This window comes from Mustela erminea, chromosome 9, assembly GCF_009829155.1.
Source record: "Mustela erminea isolate mMusErm1 chromosome 9, mMusErm1.Pri, whole genome shotgun sequence".
Classification (NCBI taxonomy): Eukaryota; Metazoa; Chordata; class Mammalia; order Carnivora; family Mustelidae; genus Mustela; species Mustela erminea.
This window is the reverse complement of record NC_045622.1, coordinates 37,120,812-37,146,591: the sequence shown is the minus strand read 5'-3', so window position 1 is coordinate 37,146,591 and position 25,780 is coordinate 37,120,812. Positions and strand designations below refer to the sequence as shown.

The following is a 25,780-nucleotide window of genomic DNA, read 5'->3' as shown; positions in this document are numbered from 1 at the left end:
CACCCCTGACTGCTCTCTGTTTGAACAAACTGTTCAGGTGACTATGATGCAGGTAAAGTTTCAGAACCACTGCCCTGCTGGTGCTGAGGATCTGGGGTTTTTCCTCATTGTCAATAGGACTCACTGGAAGCCTCTGGAGAGATGGCTTTCAGGTTGCTTCCATTTGGTCCTCTTGTTATTGTTTATCCCAAGTTGTTCATTTTCTGATGTTCCTTATCTCTCTCCCACTTAATCTGAAGTTCCTCTTGTATACACCTTACCTCATATAGGTTTACTGGAAAGGGACCGTTCGCAGACACTGGGTAGAGGAGACTGGTAACATTCCCGTGGAACTCTTCCAGGACCCATCCCTGCAGGCCCTCTCCTCCCTTTGTCTCCTTTAAGCTCTTCCCTCTCATTGAGCTCTTCTCTGCTTCAGAATCTTTGCACATGCTGTTTGCCCAGCTGGGACGCTCTCCCTTCTCCTGCACCATCTTGGAGACACACCTGGCAGAGTATGTAGCTTATTAGTCAATGTCATCAATAATATGTTTTGAAGGAACGATTGAATGAATACGCCATTGCTCTCCTATAGCTCTGCTTTCTTTCAAACTCTGTTGTGCCTTTGGTGAATCCTTCTATTCAGTCCTTCTGTTTTTGGTCTTACTTTTTTCTAGTTATTTCTAATTATTCCCCCCTCTACCCTGAACTTTTCTGAAGACTTGTTTTGCTTAGCATTGTACTGGCTTTATCGCTGACACACAATAAATACTTTTGCATTTCTGGATGGACAACTTATCAGTTAAGATGTGAATTTGAACTCTTCCCCCAACTCAAACTTTATGCTGTAACATAATTTATTTTCTCCTGAACTGAGCCATCCAGAGTGGCTGGAGCCATTAGGAATGGTGAGAGTTAGTGCATATTCCAGAAAGAACCAGAACTTCTGTACAGGTTGTGGAGGGGCCTTCCTTCTTTCTGTTGCTATAGCTAAGAACAGAAAAAACATATTTTCAGAATAAAACACCCAAAAGTCCTTTTCAGAATAGCGGCGACAAGGGCTCTTAAGTACGAACATTCTGACCTGAGCTATTGCCAGTTACTGTGACAATCCTTGTTTTTCATAGTGATTTTATGTTGCCATTGTTTTAGAAACTCATTATGACTCCAGCTTAGGGGGAAAAAAACCCCAAATGGTCTACATTATCCTTGGAAATAGAGAAAAACATAATAATTATTATTTTTTTCATGAAAAGAGCAAAAGGAAGAAATAACCTTATCATGATATGCTGCAGGATGACCAAAACTGAGGCTTCCTCCTGCTCATCTGCAGGTGGAGCCACCAACAACTCAATGATCAATATGGTCAGAAGCTTCAGAGCCTGTAAACGGGCACCATTCATTATAACCCAGTGGTTCTCAGCGGGGGGTAATCTTACCCCATAGGAGACATTTGGCAACATCTGGAGACATTATTAGTTGCCCCTGCTTGGGGTGAGGTTCCTCCTGGCATCTATTGAGTGCTGCTAAAAACTCCCTCCAGTGCCCAGGACAGTCCCTACCAAGGGACACACTCAGTCCAAAATGTCAGTAGTGCGGCTACTAAGAAAGCTTGAGAAACGAATCAACCAAAAAGTATGAGCTTTCAATACTCCCATGATTTCTAGAGTAAGAGTAGCAATTAATAATTGAAATGATCATTATTTATTAAATACCTGCTACTTGCCAGCCTCTTAGTAAAGAATTCCTAGTTACTGAGTCAGGATCTGACCCCAGGTTTGTTCCGGGACATTGTCAGTACTCTTCCTCCTTAGCATTTTTGTGTGTATGCCTTCTCCCTGGACATTATCGTGTCTACCCTCTGCTGGTTGTGTTTTCTATAAATCAAATTAGGTGTTGAGCGTGTACTAGGTAGCACACTCACAGGAGAAAGCCACGGGCAAGAAGAGACTGGTGTGTAGTTATGGGTGGTGAAGTTAAAAACCTCCAGACAAACAGGCCTGAGATCTATAACTTAATAGATGAGCCTAACACCTGTGTAGGATGGTAGCACGGAGCCTGGCCCTTAGTAGGTACTTAATAGGTATTTGTTGGGAAATTTTTTTTCATAATCAACAGAGTCCTTGGTAAGCTTCAAATGGAGGAGGGTTTCCAAATGCCCTATTCTGTTATATAACAGTGAATTCCTCTTAAAAGCAGCACCTAGTATTTCCAGAAGTCCAGAGGTGCTGTACCTTGTGTATTTCCACTTGCCCTTGACATCTTCCTCTTCTTTGTTTTTTACTGTTCCATTCTTAGTCTCTCTGGCCCAGCAAAGGCTCATCCCTTGCTCCTCCCTCTCTGCACACAATATCCCCTGCCACCCACCCCCCATCTACTGGAGGCCCTCCCACTATTCCCTGAATTTTGCTCCTGTCAACAACTTGCAAGATGGAGGCAGGTCATGTGTCAGAGGAAGCACATGCCACATGAGAAAGCTTATTTGAGAACATGATTTTGTCTTTGGAAACAAGCAGGCAAAAATCACAACCATTGTCCCTGTAAAACAGAGAACTGAAAGAAAAGCTTGGGAAAAACTGTCTTGCCAGTAATATGGCGATGATCATACCTGTGGTGGGCATGATGGTTGTACACTTACGAAAAGCAGAAGGGGCTCAAAGGCAGTGCTGAGAAGCAGGACAGCGTGCGCTTTCCTTTCCTGTGTCCATGTCTTTGCTGGTAGTCTCCTGCTTCTCTCAGCCCTCGGATTTCTTGGAACCTGCTAGTTGCCTGCTTCAGAGTATCAGTCACTCCATTGTGCTCCTATAATGCTTTATTTTTAACTTCTAGTATGCCACCCATCATCCTTGACCTTTATCATACTAAGCTCTGAGATAGTGAATGCTTCTGAAGGAGAATCACTAGAGCACCGTGACCTCAAGGAGCCAGTCAGAGACAGTAGTTCATGCCCCTCAAACTGCAGTGTGCCAGAAGTCAGAACGGATTCTAGGATGTCACCCTTAGAGATCCTGAATCTCTAGAATTTGGAGGTGGGGACATCAGACATTGAACCTCGTACATTTCCGGTTTATAAATCACACTTTGGGAAGCATTACAGAACTTGGGCTTAAAAAAATCTCCTTATGGGGCACCTGGGTGGCTCAGTGGGTTAAGCCACTGCCTTTGGCTCAGGTCGTGATCTCAGGGTCCTGGGATTGAGCCTGCTCAGCGGGGAGTCTGCTTTCCCACGGTCCCCCACCCCCACCCCCGCCTGCCTCTCTGCCTATTTGTGATCTCTCTCTGTCAAATAAATAAATAAAACCTTTAAAAAAAAAAAAAAAACCCTTACGTGTTCTGGAAGCAAAACAAGCATTTTGATAAGGACAGCCTGGCTACATCCAATCACTGGTTTGTTCACTCAACAGGCATTGACTGGCGACTCCCAAAGGGAGTGGGATCCGTTTTAGGTGATGCTGGCAGGAACTGTCCCTGGTGTGGTCATGACCATTCTCTTTTTGCCATCTGTTGTTTCCCTCCTGGCAAGCTCAGGCCCATTCTTAGGGCCCATCCTAGTCCATGCAGTAGTTGACAAGGACTTGAAGGGGTGTGTTTGGAGGGTGCAGAGAAGAAGAGTGAGGGGAAAAGAGGTTTGCATTTTAATAGAGAATTTCAATTCCTTGGTGTTTCAAATCACTGGGGGAGAAGAGAAGGGTTTCTTTTACTGGGTTTCTATTGTGTGTCTAGCGCTTGATCCGTAGTATCTAAATTTAACCCTCACAATAAGCCAATGAGGTAACGGCAGTTATTCCCATTTTCCAGAGGAGGAGGCTGAGGCTCATGTTATGTTACTCTTCATAGCTGGAAACAGGTGGACCCAGGACTAGAACTCAGGACTGACTCTAAAGACCATGTGCATTCTCCTCCACCTGGATGCCTCTGTCATCTGGTCTGGAGCATCCTAGTATGTGCCCTGTTTGGAGTTAAAGACTGTTCTTCGCATTGTCCCGAAGAGGGCTGGAATTGTTCCATCACCTTCTTGGCTTTCCTGGGAGTGAGTAAAAGACAACCAGGTCACTGTAGAAAGAATGCTGACCTTTAGAGTGAGTATCTAGACCCAAAGACAACACAGATGCTGTCTGGTGAGCTACCTTACCGCTAGTAAAGCTGAGTTCAGGTTCGGTTGTCGACACACCTTGTTTCTGTTTAGCCCCAGCCACGTGTTGCAGTCTGCAACCAAATATACTGTAAGATGGTATTAATGACCTGCTGCTGGTCAAATCTGAAGCCTTTTTCTCAGGCTTTAGTTCTTGAACAACAGATTCCCAGCTATATATTTTTTCAGATATAGTTGATGTGGAAGATTATTTGTTTTCTATATTTGTTGGGTGATTATTAGTAGCTGAGGAAACCCAGGTCATGGAGGGGAAAAATTGACCTGCCATGTATTTGGCCTTTGTATTATTCCTTTGTATTCAATTTGAAGAGCTCAGGCTAGGTCCACCTGCTGTGGTCAGCTGACTGTGGGGCCCACAAGCAGGACCCACCACTTCATGGGAAGTCTGGGAATCCCGAGCTTTTGCTAGAGGGACCCTCTCACAACTTCCTCTGGCTTCTGTGATTTTAAACCTTCCCACTCTTCTCCTTCTCCAGTCTGCCCTCTTCTTCCTCCTCCTTTCCCTGTTTATTACTTTTGTTGTCCTGGGCATTCTCCAAGTAAATCGATATTCATGGCTTCATTTATATTTTTCTCTACACCTCTGTTCTCTGCTTCTTACCCCAGTTCTTGTTCCTTCTTTCCTCTTGCCCAGAGGACGGTAAAGTCTTTCAACATCTTTCTCAAACCAGTCCTTCCTCTTCACTCAGCTTCTCCCAGCATTGGTCCAATGACCCATCCTTCCAGGAATGGTCTATTCTTCCTATGGCCCAGGCTCAAAACTGGCTTAACTTGATTACCTTGTTCTTCCTTCTATCTAAGTCACTGGAAAAAGTAAAATTCTTGCTTCAAGATTTGGTATCTTCACTGTGCTTGGTATCTTCAAAGATTCGATATCTGGATGATATCTCGCTCTTCCTTTCCCATCACCTTTGCCTGGACTCGCATGTCATTGCTTCCTGGACCGTTTCCCAGATCAGCTCCCTATTTCACAGGGCTATTGAAGGGTTGATTGAAATAATAATAGCAAATATACGTTCAGCGCTTACATGCACTATGCTAAGTATTTCATTTGTTACTTCATTCCAACCTTACAACCTCTACTCCATGGCTATTTCCGTCACCTTGAAAATGAAATGAAACTGAAGTCTGGTGACTTTCCCAAGGTCATACAGTGAGTGGGCTGTCACTCAACTTACACCTGTTTTGTTGCAGTGGATGCTTATTTTTTTTTTTAAATATTTTATTTATTTATTTGGCAGACAGAGATCACAAGTAGGCAGAGAGGCAGGCAAGAGAGAGAGAGAGAGGAAGGGAAGCAGGCTCCCTGCTGAGCAGAGAGCCCGATGCGGGGCTCGATCCCAGGACCCTGAGATCATGACCTGAGCTGAAGGCAGAGGCTTTAACCCACTGAGCCACCCAGGTGCCCTGCAGTGGATGCTTATAACTATTAAACTTTTTGCCTCCTAGGATATAGTGTGTTATCTAATGGGAGCAGTTAATAAATGTTCGTTTCCTTCCTTCTTTCCCTCCTTTTCCTATCCATTGTCTTTTCCCCACTCTAGACTCATTTCCTACAAATGCTACCTACCCTTCAAGCCTCCCCTTTTTTGGGCGCCTGGGTGGCTCAGTGGGTTAAAGCCTCTGCCTTCGGCTCAGGTCATGATCCCAGCGTCCTGGGATCGAGCCCCACATCGAGTCTCTGCTCTGCGGGGAGCCTGCTTCCTCCTCTCTCTCTGCCTGCATCTCTGCCTAATTGTGATCTCTGTCTGTCAAATAAATAAAATCTTTAGGAAAAAAAAAGCCTCCCCTTTTTTCTGCATGGAGTCAGTCCTTTACTCCGCATTCTTCAGGCATCACCAGCGCTTTCCTGTTTTCTGGTTGCATATCTTGTCCACTTGAATAAACCCTAGCAAGGCTGGTGAGCTGCTGCTTCTTTTCTTTCTTTGATGCGCTATCAAGTCCTAATGCTGCTGACTTTAAATGGAGTAGGTATTTGATACATGATTGCTACATTACTGCATTTGGGTTTTATCAGACTCACTGAGCCATCAGACGAATCAGAAGAACAGTCTGGAATCTGGATACACAGTCCACCAGAATTGAGCATAAGGGTACAAGCACTGGCAGACTAATTGGGTAATTGCTACAGTCCAGGCAGGAATCCCAGAAGAAATCCTGGTCTGGTGAGAAGACAAAGAGAGGAGAGGAGCACAAGATAAGAGGTGTGGTGTGCACAGACTGTCCTTTTAACGTCTTCCGCAGCAACTATTCTACTCCCTGGTCTCTCAACCTGGCAGCAGCAGAGCAGGTCCCTGAAAGCTAGGGAGGAGGGCTATGCTTGCCTTGTTCCAGGTTTCCAGATCAAGGCTCCAGAGGTATGCCCAGTATAATTGAGTATAATGGGATGGGTAGTAGTGTTTCTTAATAACAGCCGGATTGTCGACTTTTGACAACAGAGTCTAATTTAGCAGCTCGGCACCCAATACCAGTGTGTGAACTAGGGCCTGAGGAATGCAAAGAGAAGCCTGACCGCTTTTCACCTGGAAATTCCACTTAAAAAAAAATCCTGAACATACTCTAATAGGGACACTGAGGGCAGACCGGGAAACTGATTTCTGCCCGAGTGGGCCTGCTGGGAAGGAAGAGAAACTCGAAGGAGGGAGAATTGTTGAGTCTGACATTAATTAAGACTCGGCAGGGAACAAAACGGCGGAGGCTGTCGCCCTCCTAAACTCTCGGGGAGACACGTCATCTTGAGCTCCGGGCAATTTCAGCAGGCGAGGTCCCGGCCCGGGAGGGGAGGCGAGCGGAGACAAGCGGGCTCTAGGGCCCAGCGGCCCGGCGCCGCGGCGGGGGTGGAGTGTAGGGTTACGGTGACGAGCCCGACGACCCTCCCCGGCTCGAGCGCGGGGAGCGGGGAGCCGGGAGCCGGGAGCGCGGGCAGCGGTGGAGCGCGCGGGACGCTCTAGGACCCAGCGGCGGCAGGCGGCTTCGCGGCTGGAGGTGAAGCCCTGGCATTTCTCTCCTTCCTGTGTGAATGGGGCTGACTGTCGGGCGCCGCTTCCCCGCGCTGCCCCACGCCATGCCCAGCACTCTGCCTGGCGGCCGCCTCCCCCAGCCGCGCCACTGAGCCAGCCATGGTCGCCTCATGTGGAAGGCAAAGTTGCGCCGGGAAACTTGTGAGTCTGCGGTGAAAGGTAACCAGTCCCCGCTCAGGGTGCGGGGAGGTCGCCTCCGAAGCTCCCACGCAAGGGACCCAGCCGACCGGTGCTCCCCCACCCCCTTGCTGCTCCCGGCACGGGGCTCCTCCTCGGGGGACCCGGGGCGGAGATCGGCCAGGCTCCCCAGCGGCTTGGGCAGCCGATTCGGCGCGGGTGGCCGGGAATGTCAGCCGCCGCAATCTTGCTCTCCCTTACCCAGACTGGTTTAAAAAAAAGAAGAAGAAGCGGAACTCTGTTCCCGCGCCACGCTGTAGGCCCCCGGTGCGGCGGGTCGGATCGCCGCGCCGCGCCGCCCCGCGCCCCATCCGAGCCTGGAAGTTGGGTGGGCCCGCTGGGCCAGGGTCCCGGGGTGCGGGCGCGCCCCCGACGCGGGGCTGGCCTTTCTGGAGGGGGCTGCCACATGCCTCACTCTCCGGGACGCGCCCGCGCGCGGGTCTCTCGGCGGCCGAGGGAGGGGGCGGAAGCGGGGCGCCGGTGGCCGCTGCCCTCCGCGCGAGACAAAGGCGCGCGCACGGGCCCGCCCGACGGGATGCGGCGCCCCGGCCAGACCCTTCCTGCCCCGCGGGGAAGTCTCGGCTCTGCCGGGTGGGGGCGGCCAGGGGGTCGCGCTCCAGACCGGGGGGCTCGGATCGCGTTTGCTGCTGCTCCTTTGTTCTCCCCGGAAAAGTTTTTTAGAAACTGGGGAGTTAGACTTAGCTCTCCCTCGCTGTTAGTGCCGCCTTTAAAGAATCTGGTTTCTAGGGGGAAAAATTAAACTTTCCAAGTGGAACTGGTTTTTCTTGGAATGTGACATTTGTGGCAGGAGGGAGATTGGCACGTCGGCCCTTGACAGCCCTGCGGAGCCGGGGGCCCTGCGCCGGGACAGGGCCGAACGTGCCCCGTAGGCTGCAGGGCTGGAGCAAGAGGCGGCGGAACCCACGACGCCGCGCGCGCACCCACCTCGAGGGCCTCTGCCTCCTGCTCTGAGCTCGCCACGACGTTTCCAAATTTTCCCCATTAGGAGGCCAGGCTGGGAATCCCGGCTCCCTACCCGCAGCTCCCGCGCCGCGCCACGCCCTACTCTGTAGTGGCTTGATTGGTGGCTGGGAAGACTTTCCCTTTCCATTTTTGTTTGAAGGGTTTGCCATTTGGGCTTGGGTGTTGGTGTCCTGTCTTCAAGTGGCAGTGCTTTGGAAAATGCTCGGCTACCGTACGGATCACCTGGACAGGGGGCTTCGGTAGAGGGGCGCCTTTCCCGTGGCTTTCGCGGTTGGGACTGAATGTTTTATGCCCTTGGTCTCTCAGCTGCTTTGCTCTGTCCCGATCAAGTGCCGACATGGTTGCCCATTTCCTTCTTTCAGGGCATATTATGAGAATCGAGTTTTTGTACTGCTTATAAAGTCGTTGGTTGGTAGCGGACGTGGGAGGTCACGAGAGCCAATTATGATCTCCAAAGATGCTTTGGACTACCCCAGACAGCGTTACTTGCCATGAGCGAGTAAATAGAGGGATATTAATAGCTGCTATCCCAAAAAACTTCCTTCCTTTTCGGGAAGTGAAAAGTCAAGACTTGAGATGTTGAACAATTACTGCTCTCTGCAGGGCCTGTGGGTCCCTGCCAAACTGACTTAATATTTCCCCTGGCTGTCGACCACTCCTGGCAGCCCACCGCTGCTGGACCCTAGTAGCTCCCGGTAGATGGCAGACCTAGGGTAGGGGTTAAGGGGGTTCCCTAGGTTGCAAGTTCTTGAAGAATCTAGACCAATTTGAAATTTATTTCCCCGGTTAGTGTTCTGAGCATGTTCGTGCATCTACCATGAACATCTTTATGGGAATTGTGTGGGAACAGTAGTTGAATACACTTTGAACTGTTTTTGCCAAGGAGTAAAGTGTTGGAAACCACTGATTTGACCATAATGAAAAGGAGGAAGACATAGAGTAGAAGTTTTAGAGATGCCTCTAGTCTCGCTGGTGGGCTCTGGGAGATATTTAGTTTTAGGATAGGTATAGTTTGACTTTTGTGAGATACATTTCTCAGGATTATAAGGAAGCCCAAACTCTGCAAATGGAAAGGAGGGGGAGAAGGTGCCACGCTTTTTAATTCATCCTCCCTCTTCTTTTTAAAATGCACAGAAGTCTTGGTCTTATAGGTTCTGTGCTGTTGGCGGAAGGTGAAGAGCACTACTGTACAGAAGGGCCTGTGGAGATCAAAGCATTTAAAAATACATCTTTTCATGGAAGCAGATGGAGGACTTTCAGTTCAAATGAGATTTCAGAGTGCTGTTGTTGAGAAAAGCACATGGATGTAGAAGTGTAAGTAATTTTATGGGAAGGCACTCTGCTGATTAGACTTGAGAGTGTCTGCCCTTGGCCAGTGAGTCTGGAGGCTTGGTAGAGATGTGGGTTTTTTTTGTTTTGTTTTGAAGTCTCCCCCTGTGGAGGAGAGCAGACCCAGGGCCTGGGGGAAAGATGTCCGAAGTAACTGAAATTAGAAGGCAGCCTGGCTGGTGAGAGTTGCAAGGAAAAGTGCAGCCCCTAGGTACCAGGGCTGGTTTTCTTCGTAGTAATTTGTGAAACTACTTTGAAAATGATTAAGTACTGTATAACATAAGGCTTTTAAACAAATAATAATTAATGACTTCTGAAACAAGGGAATTGCTAGTGAAAATTGTAAAAATCTGAAAGATTTTCCAGGCCTGTAAAGTAAAAGGAAATAACTTTGTAAGACCCTTTAGTAGTTCTTTCTTTTTTTTTTTTTTTTAAGGTTTATTTGTTTATTTGACAGACAGAAATCCCAAGGAGGCAGAGAGGCAGGCAGAGAGAGAGGAGGAAGCAGGCTCCCTGCTGAGCAGAGAGCCTGATGCGGGACTCGATCCCAGGACCCTGGGCTCATGACCCAAGCCAAAGGCAGAGGCTTTAACCCACTAAGCCACCCAGGTGCCCCCCTTTAGTAGTTCTGATATGCAAAATTCTCCCAAAGTAGCATCCCGCCCCCACCCCCCCCCCCTCACCCTCCTGTGGTTATCTGCATTTCAAATGCATATGGAAACAGCTCAGGTCAGGAAATCTCTAGCGTTTTGAATAATTTTTCTCCTCCTATTTTTTCATTAATTTTCGTAGGCTCTTGTGTCCCAGAATTCCTAGGCAATGGAATACTTGAAAAGCAAGGGGTAAGTTGGAGGTCAACTCAGAGGACATATTTGATTATAAGGTTTGTTGGAAACAGTCTGAGGTTGTTGAGGTTTTTGTTTGTTTGCTTAGCGATTTAAAAAAAAAAATTATTTTGTTGGTTTGACTGTTTTGTTTTGGAAGAAAGGCATCACTTAAAGCTTGGCCATTGTGGGTGGGTCCGTACTCTACTTTTGCTGAAGGAAGCCACGCCTGGGCTTGTGTGTGGCTCGTTGCCTGTTCTCTAAATTGTGAGGCCCTTGACCTCTGTTCTTGTGCAACAGGGTCTATTCATTCCAGGCACTTAGGATAGGACTCCTGGATTCCCAAAGGGGTTCACACATCAGGACTTTTTAAAAATTTTTCATTTTATGAGGAGGATGGGGAAGTAGCTGTAAGATGTTTGGAAATGTATTCCTGTCAAGACTCTGGAGAATCAGATTTAACTTTAAAAAAAAAAAAATGAAATCACACAGACCTACTATGTGCCTTTAAATCTGTGTTTGGGATCTCACTGACCAGTAGTGCAGGTCTATATACCTCTTTTTCGTTAGTTTTGTTTTAAGTAAAAAGCCTGTAGTTCCCTTTTAAAAAAACTTTTTATTTTGAAATGATTATAGCTTTATGAGAAGTTGCAAAAATAGTAGAGAGGTCCTGTGTACTCTTCACCCATTTTCCCCCATTGGTAACATCTTACATAACCAAAGTACAGTAGAACCAGGAAGCCGACATCGCTACATGTCAGATTTCACTGGTTCTCCAGGCACGCATCTATGTTTGTATATATGTACTTCTTTGCATTTTTTCCACACTGGTGGATTCCGGTAACCACCGTCACAGTCAAGCTATAGAACTATTCCATCAGCTCAAGGATGACCCTTATGCCACCCTTCACAGTCATGTCTACTCTCCCCTCCCGGCACATAGCTGTAAACCCTAGTAACAACTAAATCTCTTCTCCCTCTCTGTCATTTTGAGAATGTTACAGAAATGAAATCATGTGGTATGTGACCTTTTCGGACTCGCTTTTTCACTCAGCGTGATACCCATGAGATCCATCCAGGCTGTCACATTATCAACAGTCTGCTCTTTTTTATCGCTGAGTAGTAGTCCATGGTATGGATATACCACAGCTTGTTTAACCATTCACCTCCTGAAGAACACTTGGGGGTTTCCAGTTTTGGGCTCTTACAATTAAAGTTGTTGGGACCATCTGTGCACAGGGTTTTGCATAGACGTGTTTTCACTTCTCCAGGATAAATGCCCAGGAGTGTTGTTGCTGGATTTTGAGTGGTAGTTGTATGCTCTTTTTTTTTTTTTGAAGAAATTGCCAAGCTGTGTTCTGGAGTGGCTGTACAATTTTACATTCTCACCAGCCACGTAGGAGAGATATGGTTTTTCTCTGCATCCTTACCTGCATTTGTTTATTATTTTAGCTGTCCCAATAGGTGTTCTAGTCTCAGCCTGGTTTTAATTTGCATACCCTAATGGCTAATGATGTTGAGCATCTTTTCATGTTTGCCATCTGTATGTCCCCTTTGGTGAAATGTCTGCTAGTGTCCCATGTTCTAAATGGACTGGGTTTTTTATTACTCTTAACTCTGAGATTTCTTATATTCTAAATATGTGTCCTTTGTCAGATATATGTCTTGCATATATTTTTTCCAGTATGTAGTTTGCCTTTTTATCTTTTTAACTGGATCTTTTTCAGGGCAAAGGTTTTGAATTTTGATGAAGTCCAGTTTATTGGTCCCCCCCACCCTTTATGCATTGGGCTTTTGGTATCACATCTAAGAATGCTTTGGCATAGGCCTACATCCCCAAAATTGTCTCCTGTGTTTGCTTTTAAAGTTTCATAGTTTTACATTTTTAAAAAGATTTTATTTATTTATTTGCTCAGAGAGAGAGTGAGAGAGAGAGAGAGAGAAAACACAAGTGGGGGAGGGGCAGGCAAATGGAGAAGCAGTCTCCCCGCTTAGCAGGGAACCCAATGCAGAACTTGATCCCCTGGGATCATGACTTGAGTGGAAGGCAGATGCTTAACCAACTGAGCCACCCAGATGTCCCAGTTTTCCATTTTTTTTTTTTAAGATTTATTTATTTACTTTAAAGAGAGAGAGTGTGTGGCTGGGAGGGGCAGAAGGAGAGGAAACTTAAGCAGTCTCTGTGCTGAGCGAGGAACCTAACATGGGGCTCCTTCTCATGACTCTGAGATCATGACCTAACCTGAAGCCAAGAGTACTCAACGGAGTGCACCCCCCCAGGCGCCCCCATAGTTTTACATTTTGTGTTCAAACTGTAGTTCATTTTTGCCCTCTTTTAAGAATTTGTATGTCTGGCTACCGATCTTAAAAAGCATCTCTTAGGTGTTGATCATGTTTTTAGTGCTCTCAAAGCATACAGCTGACTCGGGCATGTTCCCACCCTCAAAAGCTCACCCCTTAGTGGGGTCGTGGTGTGGACATTTCTGTGTGCGAAGTGCAGTAAAAGAGACAACTAGGAGCACTGAACAGAGAGGGCTCGCTTGGATGGAGGGGGTCAGGGCTTCCCTGGGCAGGTTGCCCACACATGATGGGAATAAACACAGTTCTTGCCTTTGATGCAGTTTGTGGGTATCTGTATTGCCATGAATTCTTTAGTGTGGGTCATCCTCGTCGGTAAACTGAGTGTGGTTGAGGGCTGTTTTGCAACTGCACATGGCGTAATAGCTTAAAAAAATAATAAAAATGCAGTACTCAAGACTCAATAACATACAGAGTATGAAGAAAGTTAGATAGCTTTAAAATGAGAGTATGTGTGTGAAAGCGAGAAAGGAGGTAGTATTCCAGGTTGTTTAGGAACAGTGGACCTGGTTTGCTTCCTGGCCCTTCTGCCTCCTTCCTGTATAATCTCAGGTAATTTGACCTGCTGAAGCATCATGGATGAAATGAAGACGGTAATAGTTCTCAGCTCTTGGAATTGCATGAGGGTGAAAAAAAGCAGTGCATATGTACAGTGCTGGACATATTGAAAGTACCCAGTAAATACCTGCTATAATATAATAATAATAATTATTACTAAAATAACAGAGACCAATGGTTTTTGGAATGTGTATTCTCATAGATGTCCTTTCTCCGAGAAACGGGAATTCCGGTTCTAATAGAAACCTAGCTTTTCACAGTTAGGACGTTCTGTCCACAAGCTAGTCTTAGCTATAAAATAGACCTTCCTCCCCACCGATCACCCAGGATTTTCTGAGGAAAGAACGGTTTCCTCTCTGTCCAAAGAGGAGGTCTGTGTGCTCTGGGAGCTCTTTCAGAGTTTACCCATGCTTGTCACCCTAGGTACAGTAAGTCAGGGCTAATGTCACCGGGATGGGTCCCGAACTTCACCACTGGTAGCTCCCTTTCTTTTTCCTTGATGACCAAGTTGTCAGTTTCCCAGAGGAAAGGGAATGAACCTCAGATGTACAGTTCTGGGGCAGTGGTTAGAACAGTGGTTTTCAAATGTGGTGGACATCAGAATCACCGAGAGGGCCCGTGTTTTAACAGAACAGACCGTGAGCACCCCTCTCGCCCAGGTTTTGTTTCAGTTAGCTCTTGGAGGGGCCCGAGAATATACATTTCTAAATAGTTTCCAAATGATGCTGGGCCTGCTGGTCCAGGGACCACACTTGGAGAACCACTATTTGAGAGCATAGTCTCACTTTAATTGGCTCTAGTCTGAGGTGCTTAACTCTTTGGAACTGAATGTGTTTCTGTTTAAAAGAGGGAGATCGAAATAGATTGACTTCTCAGGTTACTAGCTGATCTGCCTTTGTGCTCTGCTCTAATTACCCTTCTGTGCCTGCCCCCTTCCCAACCCTGACTTTTACTTCTCTCAGTTGTCTTTTGTCACTCCTTGGAAGATGCATTGAGTTAGGGTGAATGGTTCCTAGACACAAGGCATATTGCTTTGCTTGAGTCACTTAACCTCTGTAAAGTCAATGTGTTGACTTCATACTTACATGGTGAGGTCACTGTGAGGCTTCAGCGAGACAGCGCGCGTGAAGGGACTGCATACAAGGTAAAGCATGCTGCAAAATTCCTTTATTATTTTGAGCATCCTTGACTCCCCTTCAGAACAGTGTCCTTGGACTTGAGGATGGACGACTCCTTCTGAGGCTGACTTTCACTGCTGCTGGGGGGCTTGTAAGGATTCGGTGAAATCTGCGGGGCCTTTGTGGAGAAGTAGGGCCCACAGTGGATGACTGGTTGGGCTGGGGTCTCTGAGGGCCTTCCGAACTGGGATGTTTTGGAGGCACGTTGATGTGGAGATGTGGCAGTGACCATAGAAGAGTTTGGTGCTGGAAATGAGCTTGAACAGGTGCTGGACTCTTAAGAGTCAGCTTCCTCACAGCAGAGAAATAGAATTCCCTGACATTTTTTTTTTTTTCCTGGCATCTTCGGAAGATGCGATCTGGCCCCCGCTTATTTTTACGTGGGGTTCTCGATCCACATGGTCCACAGTGACCACTAGCCACATGTGCCTATCTAAGTTACTCAAAAGTCAATGAACTAAACATTCAAGTCCTTAGTCACATGAGCCGCAGTTCAAATACCCAGTAGCGGTTCGCATCAGTGCCGCAAGCTCTATCGGGCAGTGTTCTTCTAGAGAGACGTTAGCCGTTTGACGGATGGCACCACTGCTGGGCTTCATAAGATGGGATGGGCGCACACGTTTGACTGAAATGAATCACTTCTCCCTTGAAGTCCTGTGTGGACCAGTTGGGAGACGATACCGCAGGGCGACTCACCTGTCAACATGAACCTCGTTTTTGGAGGCTCATCTCTTTTCGAGGGTCAGCAAGGCGTTTGGCTTATGCTGGGGGTAGCACTTACCAGGTTAGCCGGCTGTATCAAGGGGTATCTACTGCTTCTAGGGATGTCTGCGGCTTTGGTTCCATCGCTGGGGCTCTCCCGGGGGTGTGGTCCTGGAGAGAAGCAAACAGAAATGCGAGTGTGGAGTTAGCCCCAGAGGTCTTTGTCCTGGAGAGGATCTAGGGCCCGCCTGGACTCCTCTGCCTTAGGTGGGTTCCACTCTTGCCCTAGCCTTTGTCAACGCGAGGCAGGAGGCGGGCCTTCGGCTGGTGTCTGGACTTGTTCGGACACCGTTCCTCCCTGCCTCATCCTGATGGTTGCCTCCTTTCAGAGGGTTCTGTAAGCTGTAAGGTCCTTTCCCTTTCCCACGTCCAGCTCCTTGCACTGACTCCCCAAATACTTCATGCATCCGTCTCCTTGCTTTGCATGTCCACACACTGGGTGCTTCCGCACTCCTTACCGAGCTTCCGGAACCCTCCCAGCCACACAACAGGTCTTCCCACTTGTGCTCTCCTGCACCTCTTCTGATCTGCCCCGCCCTTCCTGCTTTCCTCCACCCTTCTCAGAACAGGCAGAGCAGGACGAGGGGATAGGTATCTTGTCTTCCAGGCCCGTTTTGCTTCCTGCCTTAGGTGGGGCTCTGCCTGGCCCTGTGACCAGGGAGCCAGGGAGGAAGGAGGCCTCTCGCATTGAACTGCTGCTTCTTGGCCATAAGGGCTGCCCTGGTTAGTGTGACCCAGGAATGTGACCCCCAAAGACAGGGGTGAGGCAGGCCTTTTCCTTCCTGATATGAACTGTACTTGGAAGGACTCTGAGAACCAAGTTTCGGAAGGGTAAGCCCCCTCTCTCTACAAAATTTGGCAGGGCCCTGTTTCCTGAGGGACCAGTCTCTAAATCTCACCGCAGCTATTGGTTGATTGCGCATCTTGGTTATGTGGGAAAAGGTTGAAGATAGAAGGGCGGATGAGATTGCCTGTCTGGGATCTTTTTTGGGCAGTGGGGGATCAAGGAGGAGGAAAAATAGCAAACGGGTCTAGCAAGCATGTTCTCTCAGAATTATGGAAACCAGTGGATACGGTACCTAGGGAACAGCATTAAATTCACTGCAGAACACATGTAACACCAGAAAATGTCTTCTGAAATCAAATTACCTTAAATTAACACACCTAGGAAAGTAATGTAAACAGTATCACAAAACCACTTACACAAACCTTAAATATAATGGGGCTGTCAGATAATAAGCAGGAGGCTTACAAAAGGGCATGACCTTGGCAGACTTATCTTCCTGTGATCGTGATTGGCCAGCTAGATCATAAATGAGCAGTTGCATGAAAAGTGGGGAGTACATTTACTTTAGCTAACTTTGAGATTTGATCCCATAAAGTATTTACTCCCCCAATCAAGAATGTAAGATCTAAAAATATCTACTCTGAGATACGGATTATCTTAGTCCTGAGTTTAGAAATAAAATGTTCAGAAATTTGGAAGTTTCTTTTGTTCTTTTATTTTTTAAGATTTTATTTATTTATTTGACGGAGAGATCACAAGTAGGCAGAGAAGCAGGCAGAGAAGCGGGCTCCCCAATAAGCAGAGAGCCCAGTGGGGGGTCTCAATCCCAGGACCCTGAGATCATGACCTGAGTCAAAGGAAAGGCTTAACCCACTGAGCCACCCAGGTGCCCCTGAGGTGGAGAATTTGATGAGGACACAATACAAGGATACAGTCCTCCATCCAACATTGGAGGGTCTGTCATGTGTGTGGAACTGGATGAGGCATGGGCTCTATATCCTTTGCTCCCATAGAATTTGGATTCTAAAAGAGATATAATGGAGTAAGGGATTAGAAAACAGAAGGCAAACTGAACTGGGTTTATTCTGCTGTGTGAAGAGGATGAGGAACAATTTGGAATTGCCTTTCAACTATTTTATCTTTGCTGTGAACTGATGAAGAGGGAATGGGTTTCAGTTAAAGATACCACAACTTCTAGAAGCATGGGTTTTGTGTTTTGTGCCAGGGAGCTTGGGAGGAAATGGAGGCTATAGAGGCAACCAAGAAATTACTAGAAGTGTGGGGCTGTCTCACTCTAGAAATCTCTTTAAATTGTGGTAAGTATGATTGAATGCCCTATATGATGTGGGATGTGGATCTAATGGCTGGTTTTGATGTGTTCATCTGTGGGGCTTTTGAGGAACTTAAGGAAGCTTGTATGGCTGGAACTATGACAGACGTTTGCAGGAGGAACCAGATCAGATTCCGTAGGTTCTCCCAGATGAGGGAGGGGAGCCCTTGGAAAACCATCAGGTGGGGCTGTGTCAGGGGGTCCTGTGGCAACAGCACAGATTGTGTTGTCTGTATTTGCCTTTCAGTTTCCTCTTTGATTTGAGTTAGTTGTACAATCTGGGAAGAAGAGAGGAAAATTAGTGCTAATTATGCATCATGATTTGTTTGCAAAGTCTGTTTAATGTTGAAAAAGCATTTAGGAATCATGATGTGTTGTTTACTCTTTCTGCTTAAGAAGTTAAAACAAAATCAAAAACAAAAACAAAACAAAACCAGCCCCCGACTCTTAATTCTGTTTATCCTGCAGCTTTACTGAATTCACTTCCCAGTAATAATAGTTTTTTGGTTAGCATCTTTAGAGTTTTCTCTATATAGTATCATGTTATCTGCCTGTAGTAACAGTTTTACTTACTTAACCCATGTGGATGCTTTTTATTTCTTTTTCTTGTTTGATTGCTGTGGCTAGGACTTCCAGTGCTGTGTTGAATTAGAGTGGTAAGAGATGACATCCTTGTCTTTTTCCTGATCTTAGAGGAAAGTTCTCAGTTTTTCGCTGCTGAGTATGATGTTTTTATCAATAACTATATCTCCAAAAAATAATTATATATCTCTTTTAAACAAAGCTTAAAGCTCAACAATGCAGTAGTGAAATCAATGCTTAGTTGACCTTTGTGTTTGATTCAGACCTGAGATTCACAATTTCCAAAAGTGTTCATTATGGAAAATTCACTGTGGAGTAAGAAGAGAGGTTTTTCCCTTCTTATTTGTAATGCTTAGGAGAGAGGACAGATTCTCTCCACCACCTATCCCAGTGTCCTTCTGTCTGAAGAGGAGTTTCCTAGGCAGCTGAGCTGTTCAAGTTAGAGCCTGGTTCCTGATCCCTCTCCAGGTCCAGCTAGCCCTTGACTTGCATGCCAAGGTGACAGACAAGTTAGGAGTTTTGAAGAATCTTTGGATGACACCATGCATGCTTTTGTTTTGGTCTCTGATACTAAGATTGCACCAGTAAGCTTATTTTCAGAGAAAGGGTGTATTTTAAGATCTCTCAACCCAAGTGCTTGGAAAATTGAAAATGTAATTTTAGTTTAGTTTGTCAGTTTGCTGAACAGTCGGACCTAAATGAAACTTTAAATGTTTTCGTGTGTGTGTGTGTGTGTGTGTGTGTGTGTGTGTGTGTGTTTTCTGGTGGGCAGCGAAGTTTATTGAGAGAGAGTAAAGTGATAGTACAAAGCTCCCCAAGGTGGGGGGAAACCCGAGAGAGCTGCCCTTAATGTCTTCATCTTTGATCTGCTTGGGCATCTTGTTGTTCTAAAAAGCTCCCTGATTTGATCATTTCTTGAAAGTGAAATATATATCATTAATTCCTGTTCCATTTCCCCATTCTCATAAACAGAAGCTAAAATGTACTGAGCCCTTACCATGTGCTGGAACACCATTCATTGCTCTGTTCTATTTAATCTTTGTGACGGTCTTATATAGTAGGTCTAATTGCTGTCTCCATTCACTGATAAGGTAACGGGCACCAAGAAGTTAACTCATTTGCTCTGTTCACGAAGGTAGTAAATCATAGAGCCTGGATTCTGACACTACCTTAGGAGCAGATTTGCCAAAACAGAACGAAAAAAATTGGCCCCTTTTTCTTTTCTTTCCATTTGGTGGATATTTCCTCCTCTATCTCTGCCATTTGATGGATATCGCGGTTATTCTTTAAATCTTTTAAGGCTCCGGTCTTCTGGCTTGACAGCATCATCCTCTTCTCCTCACTCATCGTGTCTTAACATCTTTCCCTCTGTCCCAGGACTGCCTGACTTCCTGCTGGGCAAATTATTACAGTTTTTTTTCTCCCCACCTCCTAAAAGTAATTCTCATGGAGCCTTTATTTCTAGCGAAATATCATTGTTGATTTGTATTCCCTTTTATGAAAATCCCTCAAGGGCAAGAAGATGCATCACATGCAGGTGTTTTCTAGAGAGGCTGCTCCCTCTCCTCGGATACATTTTCTTTAGTCATTGGAGTTCATTCGTCTGACAAGTAGAGTTCAAGCAGTGCTTTATATCAAAGGGCCTCTGTGTGTCTTTAAGCTTCACCACTTTTGGGGCCTGTGGGCACCTCTCTTTACTTGGGAGGGAGGCGATTCGCTGTCAGTTATAACTGATTTGTAGCCATTTTCATCTTAAAGGTCTCTTTAAGTTTCCCATCTTTTGGCCCCTTCCCCATAGAAGAGGCTATAGCATGTAGAGCCATGTTTCTCAGAGTGTGCTCTGTGGAACTCTGGGGGTTCCTAAAAACCACCTTCATGGTAACAGTAACACACATGTGCCTCTGACGGCACGGACATTTGTACTGATGGTGTAGAAGCAATCCTGGGTGAAACTGCATGTGCCTTCGCATGGTTTGAAGCCATGGCACCGAGTCTACTAGTGGTCCGTCCCTTACCAGCACACGCTGTAAAAAGCCTGCTTTGCTTAAGACCGTTCTTCTCTAGCACAGGTACTAGTTTTATTAAATCTTCAACCTCAGCTACACCTTTTTAATGCCTTGTGTGCTGAAATGGAGAGTGAAAATTAGAAAATTTCCAGTGAAAATTAGAATTTTGGGAAATTTGGATTTGCCACTATGAGCTTGACAGCTTCCTAAACACAAAAGACTTTTCTGATGATCACAGTCCATGGTGTATTAACAAACGTGGTTTTGTTGATGTTACATACTTGAAATATTTCCATGTATGGAAGATTTGCATAGTTCAGTGAACCATTATTTTCCAAATGACAATGTATGAAGTTATGAAATCATGGATAAAGAACATTCCCTCCAAAGTAAGAGATGGACCAATGTGATCGAATTTCGAATTTAGAAGAATATCCCAGACGAAGTCACTGAGATAGTTTTAGTATTTCACATTGCAGCCGCCTTTAAGAAATTGGCACTTGTTGAGTTTTGGTATTATTTCAAAGGATAGTCACAATTATCTGGAAAGGTTATCAAGATACTGCTCCTTTTTCCAATTACATATTTGAATGAGGCCAGATTTCCTTCCCCTGCTTCAGCTAAAAATCACACAATAGACTGACAGCAGAAGCAGATATGAGAATCCAGCAATCTTGTAAGCCTGACATCAGTTTGCAGAATTATAAAATAATAACCGTTCTCACTGCTTTTTGTTTTAGAAATGAGTTGTTTTTTTGAAATGAGTTTCCATAAAAAATATTTAGTGTCACTTCGTGGATTTATTATTATTGTTTTTAAATGAAATACATTTTAATAATTCTCAGCTTCATTTTCTAACATAATAAATACGGATAGATATGGCCCACATAAACAATAGCTTATTGGGCCCTCAATAATTTTTAAGAGTATAAAAGAGATCCTAAAACCAAAAAGTTTGAGCGCTGTTGGTATAAGAGTAAACACTGCGTACATTCTGAGTCAGACCCCCAGGGCTTGCATCCTGGTTTTGCCCTTTAACTGTGTGACTTTAGGCAACAGTGTGTTAGTTCCTGGTGTCTGAGAAACGAGGGTAATCCTCATAGAGTTATGAAGTCTGTGCAGTTAGTGTGTGTATGTTCTTATAGACCTAGGGAGAAACTGTAGCTCTTGACAGATTGTTTAGGGGGATGTCGGTGATCCCAGACCTCCAGGCCGATGAGAAGAAAGAGATAAGGGTGGCTCCTCAGCACAGTTCTAGAATCCAGTGTGTGTGCCCTGAGATGGACCTGGACTGGTATCTGCTTACCACTCCATGCTACCTTGAGCCTGCCTGGGTCACTGCATTTGTGCGCTGTTGGGCAATTGTCTGCCTTTGTGTCTGCCTCTCTCACTAGCCTGCCGTATTTGGGTCCCCGTATCAGGCACTGACTCGCCTGGAAGATGCTCGGTGTCCTAGATCTTGTGGAAGGAATGAGTGAATGAATGACTGTGTAATTCTGCATTTTGCTGCTCATGAAGTCCACAGACCCATGCGTGGTCTTTGGTAAGGGATAGGAATTATAAGGAAACCAAATACTACCGCAGATATCTAGGCTTTAAAATACATTGAAGTTCTGTGGGATGCTTTGGAACAGTCATGGTTGAATTTGCATGTCAGCCCTAGGGCTGTGAGCTGTGTGACCCAGAGCACCTCACTTCTGTTTTTGTTTAGGTAAAGAGGAGATACTGAGACCTGTTTCTCAGAGATGTGAGAGCTACCCGGGATAATGTGTTTGCCCCGTCCTGCTCTATAATGTTATGTTCTGTGCCTTCCTTCTGTATAAAATTCCACAGGGACTTATCTCACACGATTCGGTGGCATAGTTGGCTGTGTGATGTTTGTTTCACATTTAGCAAGCACGTGTCATATAAGACGGTAGGCATTTTCACAGGCCTATGTCATCTTGGTGCACTAGACACATTTTTTGCTGCAGTCACTTTAATGTATCTTAATCGCGATAGTTTAGATGTAACTGAAATGGTCACATCCTCTGACCCAGTCGTTCAGGTTTAAACAATTATGAAATCTAGGAGCGCTGAAACTGTTGACTTCAAATCTGAACTTACTAAAAAACCACAAATTTACCCACAGAATTCTTTACCAAAAGAGTCAGTGCAGGCTCATTGGCCTGTTTTAGGAAGAGTCACTGCCTATATTTACTCATGTGGGTTCATCAGACCCATCACGCTTTGCCTTCAGATGTGATCGATGTACAGAGTTTCGGTTTATCACCGCTGTTCCGGAGTGCACGTGGCGTATCAGCCCTCGTACGGCAGAGAGGTATCAGCTTCCTACATCTGATCCTGTAGTCAAATCGACAGCGAAGAATTCATTTCTGGTCTGCGCTTGTGGAGCTCCTGATTGACAGGTGCAACACGGGGCTCGAAAGTGACATTTCTAACATGTACCATGGCTAACGTGAATTGAGCTCAGGTTTGGGGTTCATTGTTTGAGGGGAGACCCCATGGTAAGGAGAATAGGCGGCCAAGTGGAAGGGACGAGGACGGTGGCTTCGTCAATCGCCTCGGTGTTCTGGTGATTGGGGGGGGGGTGCTATTTTTACTCTAAGCTTTTACGAAAAATAACACAAATAAAATAGCTCTGGTTACTTCTCAGCTTCGTATACTCAGGGAAAGCACTTTTCCCAGTACCTTTCCCCATTTTCCACAAGCAAGAGCATATCATTAAAACGCCCCTCATTTTAATGTAAGAAATTAGGAAGGAGTAAAAGACTCAGAATGAAGCGCGCCATGGTGGGGGAGTTTTGGATGACAGAATGGCATTGCAGAAGGAGCTCTGATTTTGTCTGTGCTGCTGCCTAGTTCTGTGCCTCTGGGCATTACTTAACTGCTATGCCCTCGCTACAAAATGGGAATAGGGTGGTGATAATTAAACGTGGGGATTTTTGTATCATCCTTATACTTCCTAAGCCCTCAACAAGTAGGAGCTCCTGCCACCGTTGATTTTACTCTTAATATTGGAGGCCTGTTTTTGTTTCTCGGGGAACACTGGTTGCTTTAAATCATGAAGCCCACTTACGAGGCCATAGTGACTTTTGAGGGGAGTGAGTAGAAGAAGCCCCAGTCCCCGGGAGAGATGCTGCCCGGCAGACACACCTTGACCTGCAGCTGCAGTGGCTTCTCCAACAGGACCCCAAGAGCTGGAGGAAGCTGGGCGCAGGCCAGAGGTGTCCCCGCTGCTCCTCTCCTCAGTGTGGGCAGCAGAGGGAAACTGGAGAAGCAGAGACACGCGTTCATGTTGCTTTCTTGTGTCTTGGGGTTTATTTTACGACTTTTCATCCTGTTTCCCTTTGTTCAGAAAATATTAATACTAACTGTCTGCCTGCCGTGATGGAAACACATTTAAGCAATGGAGCTCACATGCTAGTGAGTTAATTTTTGTTTTTTCCTCTCAGTGGGAACATAACCTGTTCCAAGGGCACCTACAAGGATACCTTTATTATGGCCCTGAGATTAAAGAAAGATTATTTAAATTTCAGTTATTTAGTAAAGCAAAGGGCTTACTTATTATTTTATCAGAGTACATCATTCTAGAGGTCTGTATGGTGTAGAGCTGAGAGCTATTAATGTTGTACTTTGTACTTAACACTTGCTGGGAGGGTCGATCATGTGTGCAGTGTTCTTACCACACACACACAGATGAATAAAGGAGGTAGGAGGGGACAGGTGATGGGTATGTCTGTGACCCTGATGATGGAGATGGCTTTGTGGGTGTATATTTATCCCCAGACTTGTCCGGTTATACACGTTCAATATGCACATCTTTTTAAATGGCAATTACACCTTAATAAAGTGTTTTTTAAAACTTATCTGAAGAAAAGAATTTCCAGGTACTTAGAGTTTTAGATAGGATAAATACCAAATATATCAACGTGAAATACACATTATGATACTACATACAATTTGAGTCGAGGTGTTTAAGTAGCATTTGGATTTTCTGTTAAAGTCCATGAAAAATGATTTTCTCTTTGTAGTTACAGTCTTTTTAGTATGGGCTGCTCTCATGTGTTTGTGCTGACTCTGTGTGATAGCTAAGGCTGGGCTCATTCCTTTTTCTTAGGGTGAGATAGCTAAGGCTGGGCTCATTCCTTTTTCTTAGGGTGAGGGACAGGTTCCCGTAGGAGTCTTCTGACTCTCTTCCTGCTCCCAGACCTATGGAAGGAGCAGGAGCCAAAGACTGCATTTGGAGCACAGTCCCAGGACACAGGGGTCACCTGCAGGGGGAGCAGGATGCAGGAGCACTTTCCTCTAAGTGTGATTTTGTGCCCCAGCTGCAGAATCCCTGGGATGCTGTTACTTCCTATACAGAGCCCCTGTAGGAACAGGACACTTGTATCCATGTACACTTGTAATTAACCTCTTTTAGCACTAGGTGGCTTTCTCTCGTGGTGTTTTGTTTTGTTTTGTTTCCCAGTAGCTTTTACCAAGCCTTGGTCTCCTGATTAGTTTGAAAAAGACAAAATCATCTTTGAGCTAAGGTCTGTAGAATTAAGAGTATCTTTATAACTGGTTATTTTAAAACATACCCTAATTCCATTAATACATATTTATCAATGCCCCTTATGTGCTAGAAACTACCAGGTCCAGTAAACATACGCAGATGATTTATTGATTCAATACATGTGTATTGAGCATTTACTGTGATTTTGTTTCTGCTAGAAACTGGGGATAAAAAAGCAAATAAGACATCATCAATTGTTAATCAACTTATGAGCTGACTGGGGCGGGGGGAGGGAGAAAAATATAAACCAAATATGTAGGTGGTTGAACAGTGGCATAAATTTGCATGGACCATGATGAGGGCACGGAGGAATAGCCCATAAGCATATGGGGGGGGGGGTGGGTGGATGACTTCACAGAGGAGGTGGCCCTAGAGTAGAGCTCCAGAAGACTCTGCAGAGTCAGCATGTGTATCTGAGCATTTAGATTGTGCCCAAGTAAGAGTTTTCCGACTCACTTGGAAGGAAAGGTCCTCCGGATGAGGGAAACTTTGGGGGGAACTCAAGTATTTTTAGGGTTTGTGTGAAGGATACCTGGGGCTATAGAGGCGAGTGACTGGAAGCCAAGGCAGATGGTGCTAAGTCACGTAGTGGGATATAAACAATGCTCAGTTATTATGAGCAGGGACAGAACATTTCCTTATTTTAAGTGTAAGTCTCTCTCAGAAGTTCTTGATTGTAAGCACAAAGTGATTTTGGCTAACGTAAGCAAAAAGAGGGATTTATCGGAAGTATATCCGTCAGCTCACAAATGGACAGGAAGGCCCAGAAAATGGGCAGGAGCCGAGGTGAAAATTCACCGGGAACCCAGCCAGGGAGGTGCCGTCCGTCTTGTTAGCGTGGGCCTGCAGGGCCAACCACGGCTGCCCCCGGACTGCTGTGGTAATGGTACTGCCGGCATTTGATCAACACCCTTTGTCTTTGTGTCATTTCGTCAAGATTCAAAGTCTTTGGATGGAAAATCCAGTTGACTGAGCTGAGGGTGTCCTAGTTGCTATAACCTTCTGGCTTCGTAATGGGAGATAGAACCTACCCCCAAGGTTTACGTAGTGAGTTCAGGGTTCCCTAACGCTAAAAGCATTTAATTAGAGGTGATTGACTCAGGAATATGGTTGTAGCAGTTGGCAGTTGGATCACCTAATCTCGAAATTATTTTGCATTTCTGTAGTGTTAGGAAAATAATGTACTAAAATT

General features: G+C 45.7%; 1 protein-coding gene across 10 annotated transcripts in view; it reads left to right on the top strand.

The window, feature by feature from the left end:
- AMOTL1 (angiomotin like 1) overlaps positions 1–25,780 on the top strand; it is a 148,206-nt gene that overhangs the window by 53,209 nt on the left and 69,217 nt on the right. For 2 of the 10 annotated variants that reach the window (XM_032356429.1, XM_032356426.1), the window contains exon 1: positions 6,933–7,293. The exons of 6 other annotated variants lie outside the window; for them this stretch is intronic. In XM_032356429.1, the coding sequence (XP_032212320.1) occupies positions 7,263–7,293 (31 nt within the window). In that variant the 5' untranslated portion in view covers positions 6,933–7,262. Of the gene's footprint in view, positions 1–6,932; positions 7,312–25,780 lie in introns of those variants that run through there. 2 more of the 10 variants (XM_032356428.1, XM_032356425.1) reach the window with 2 other exon arrangements.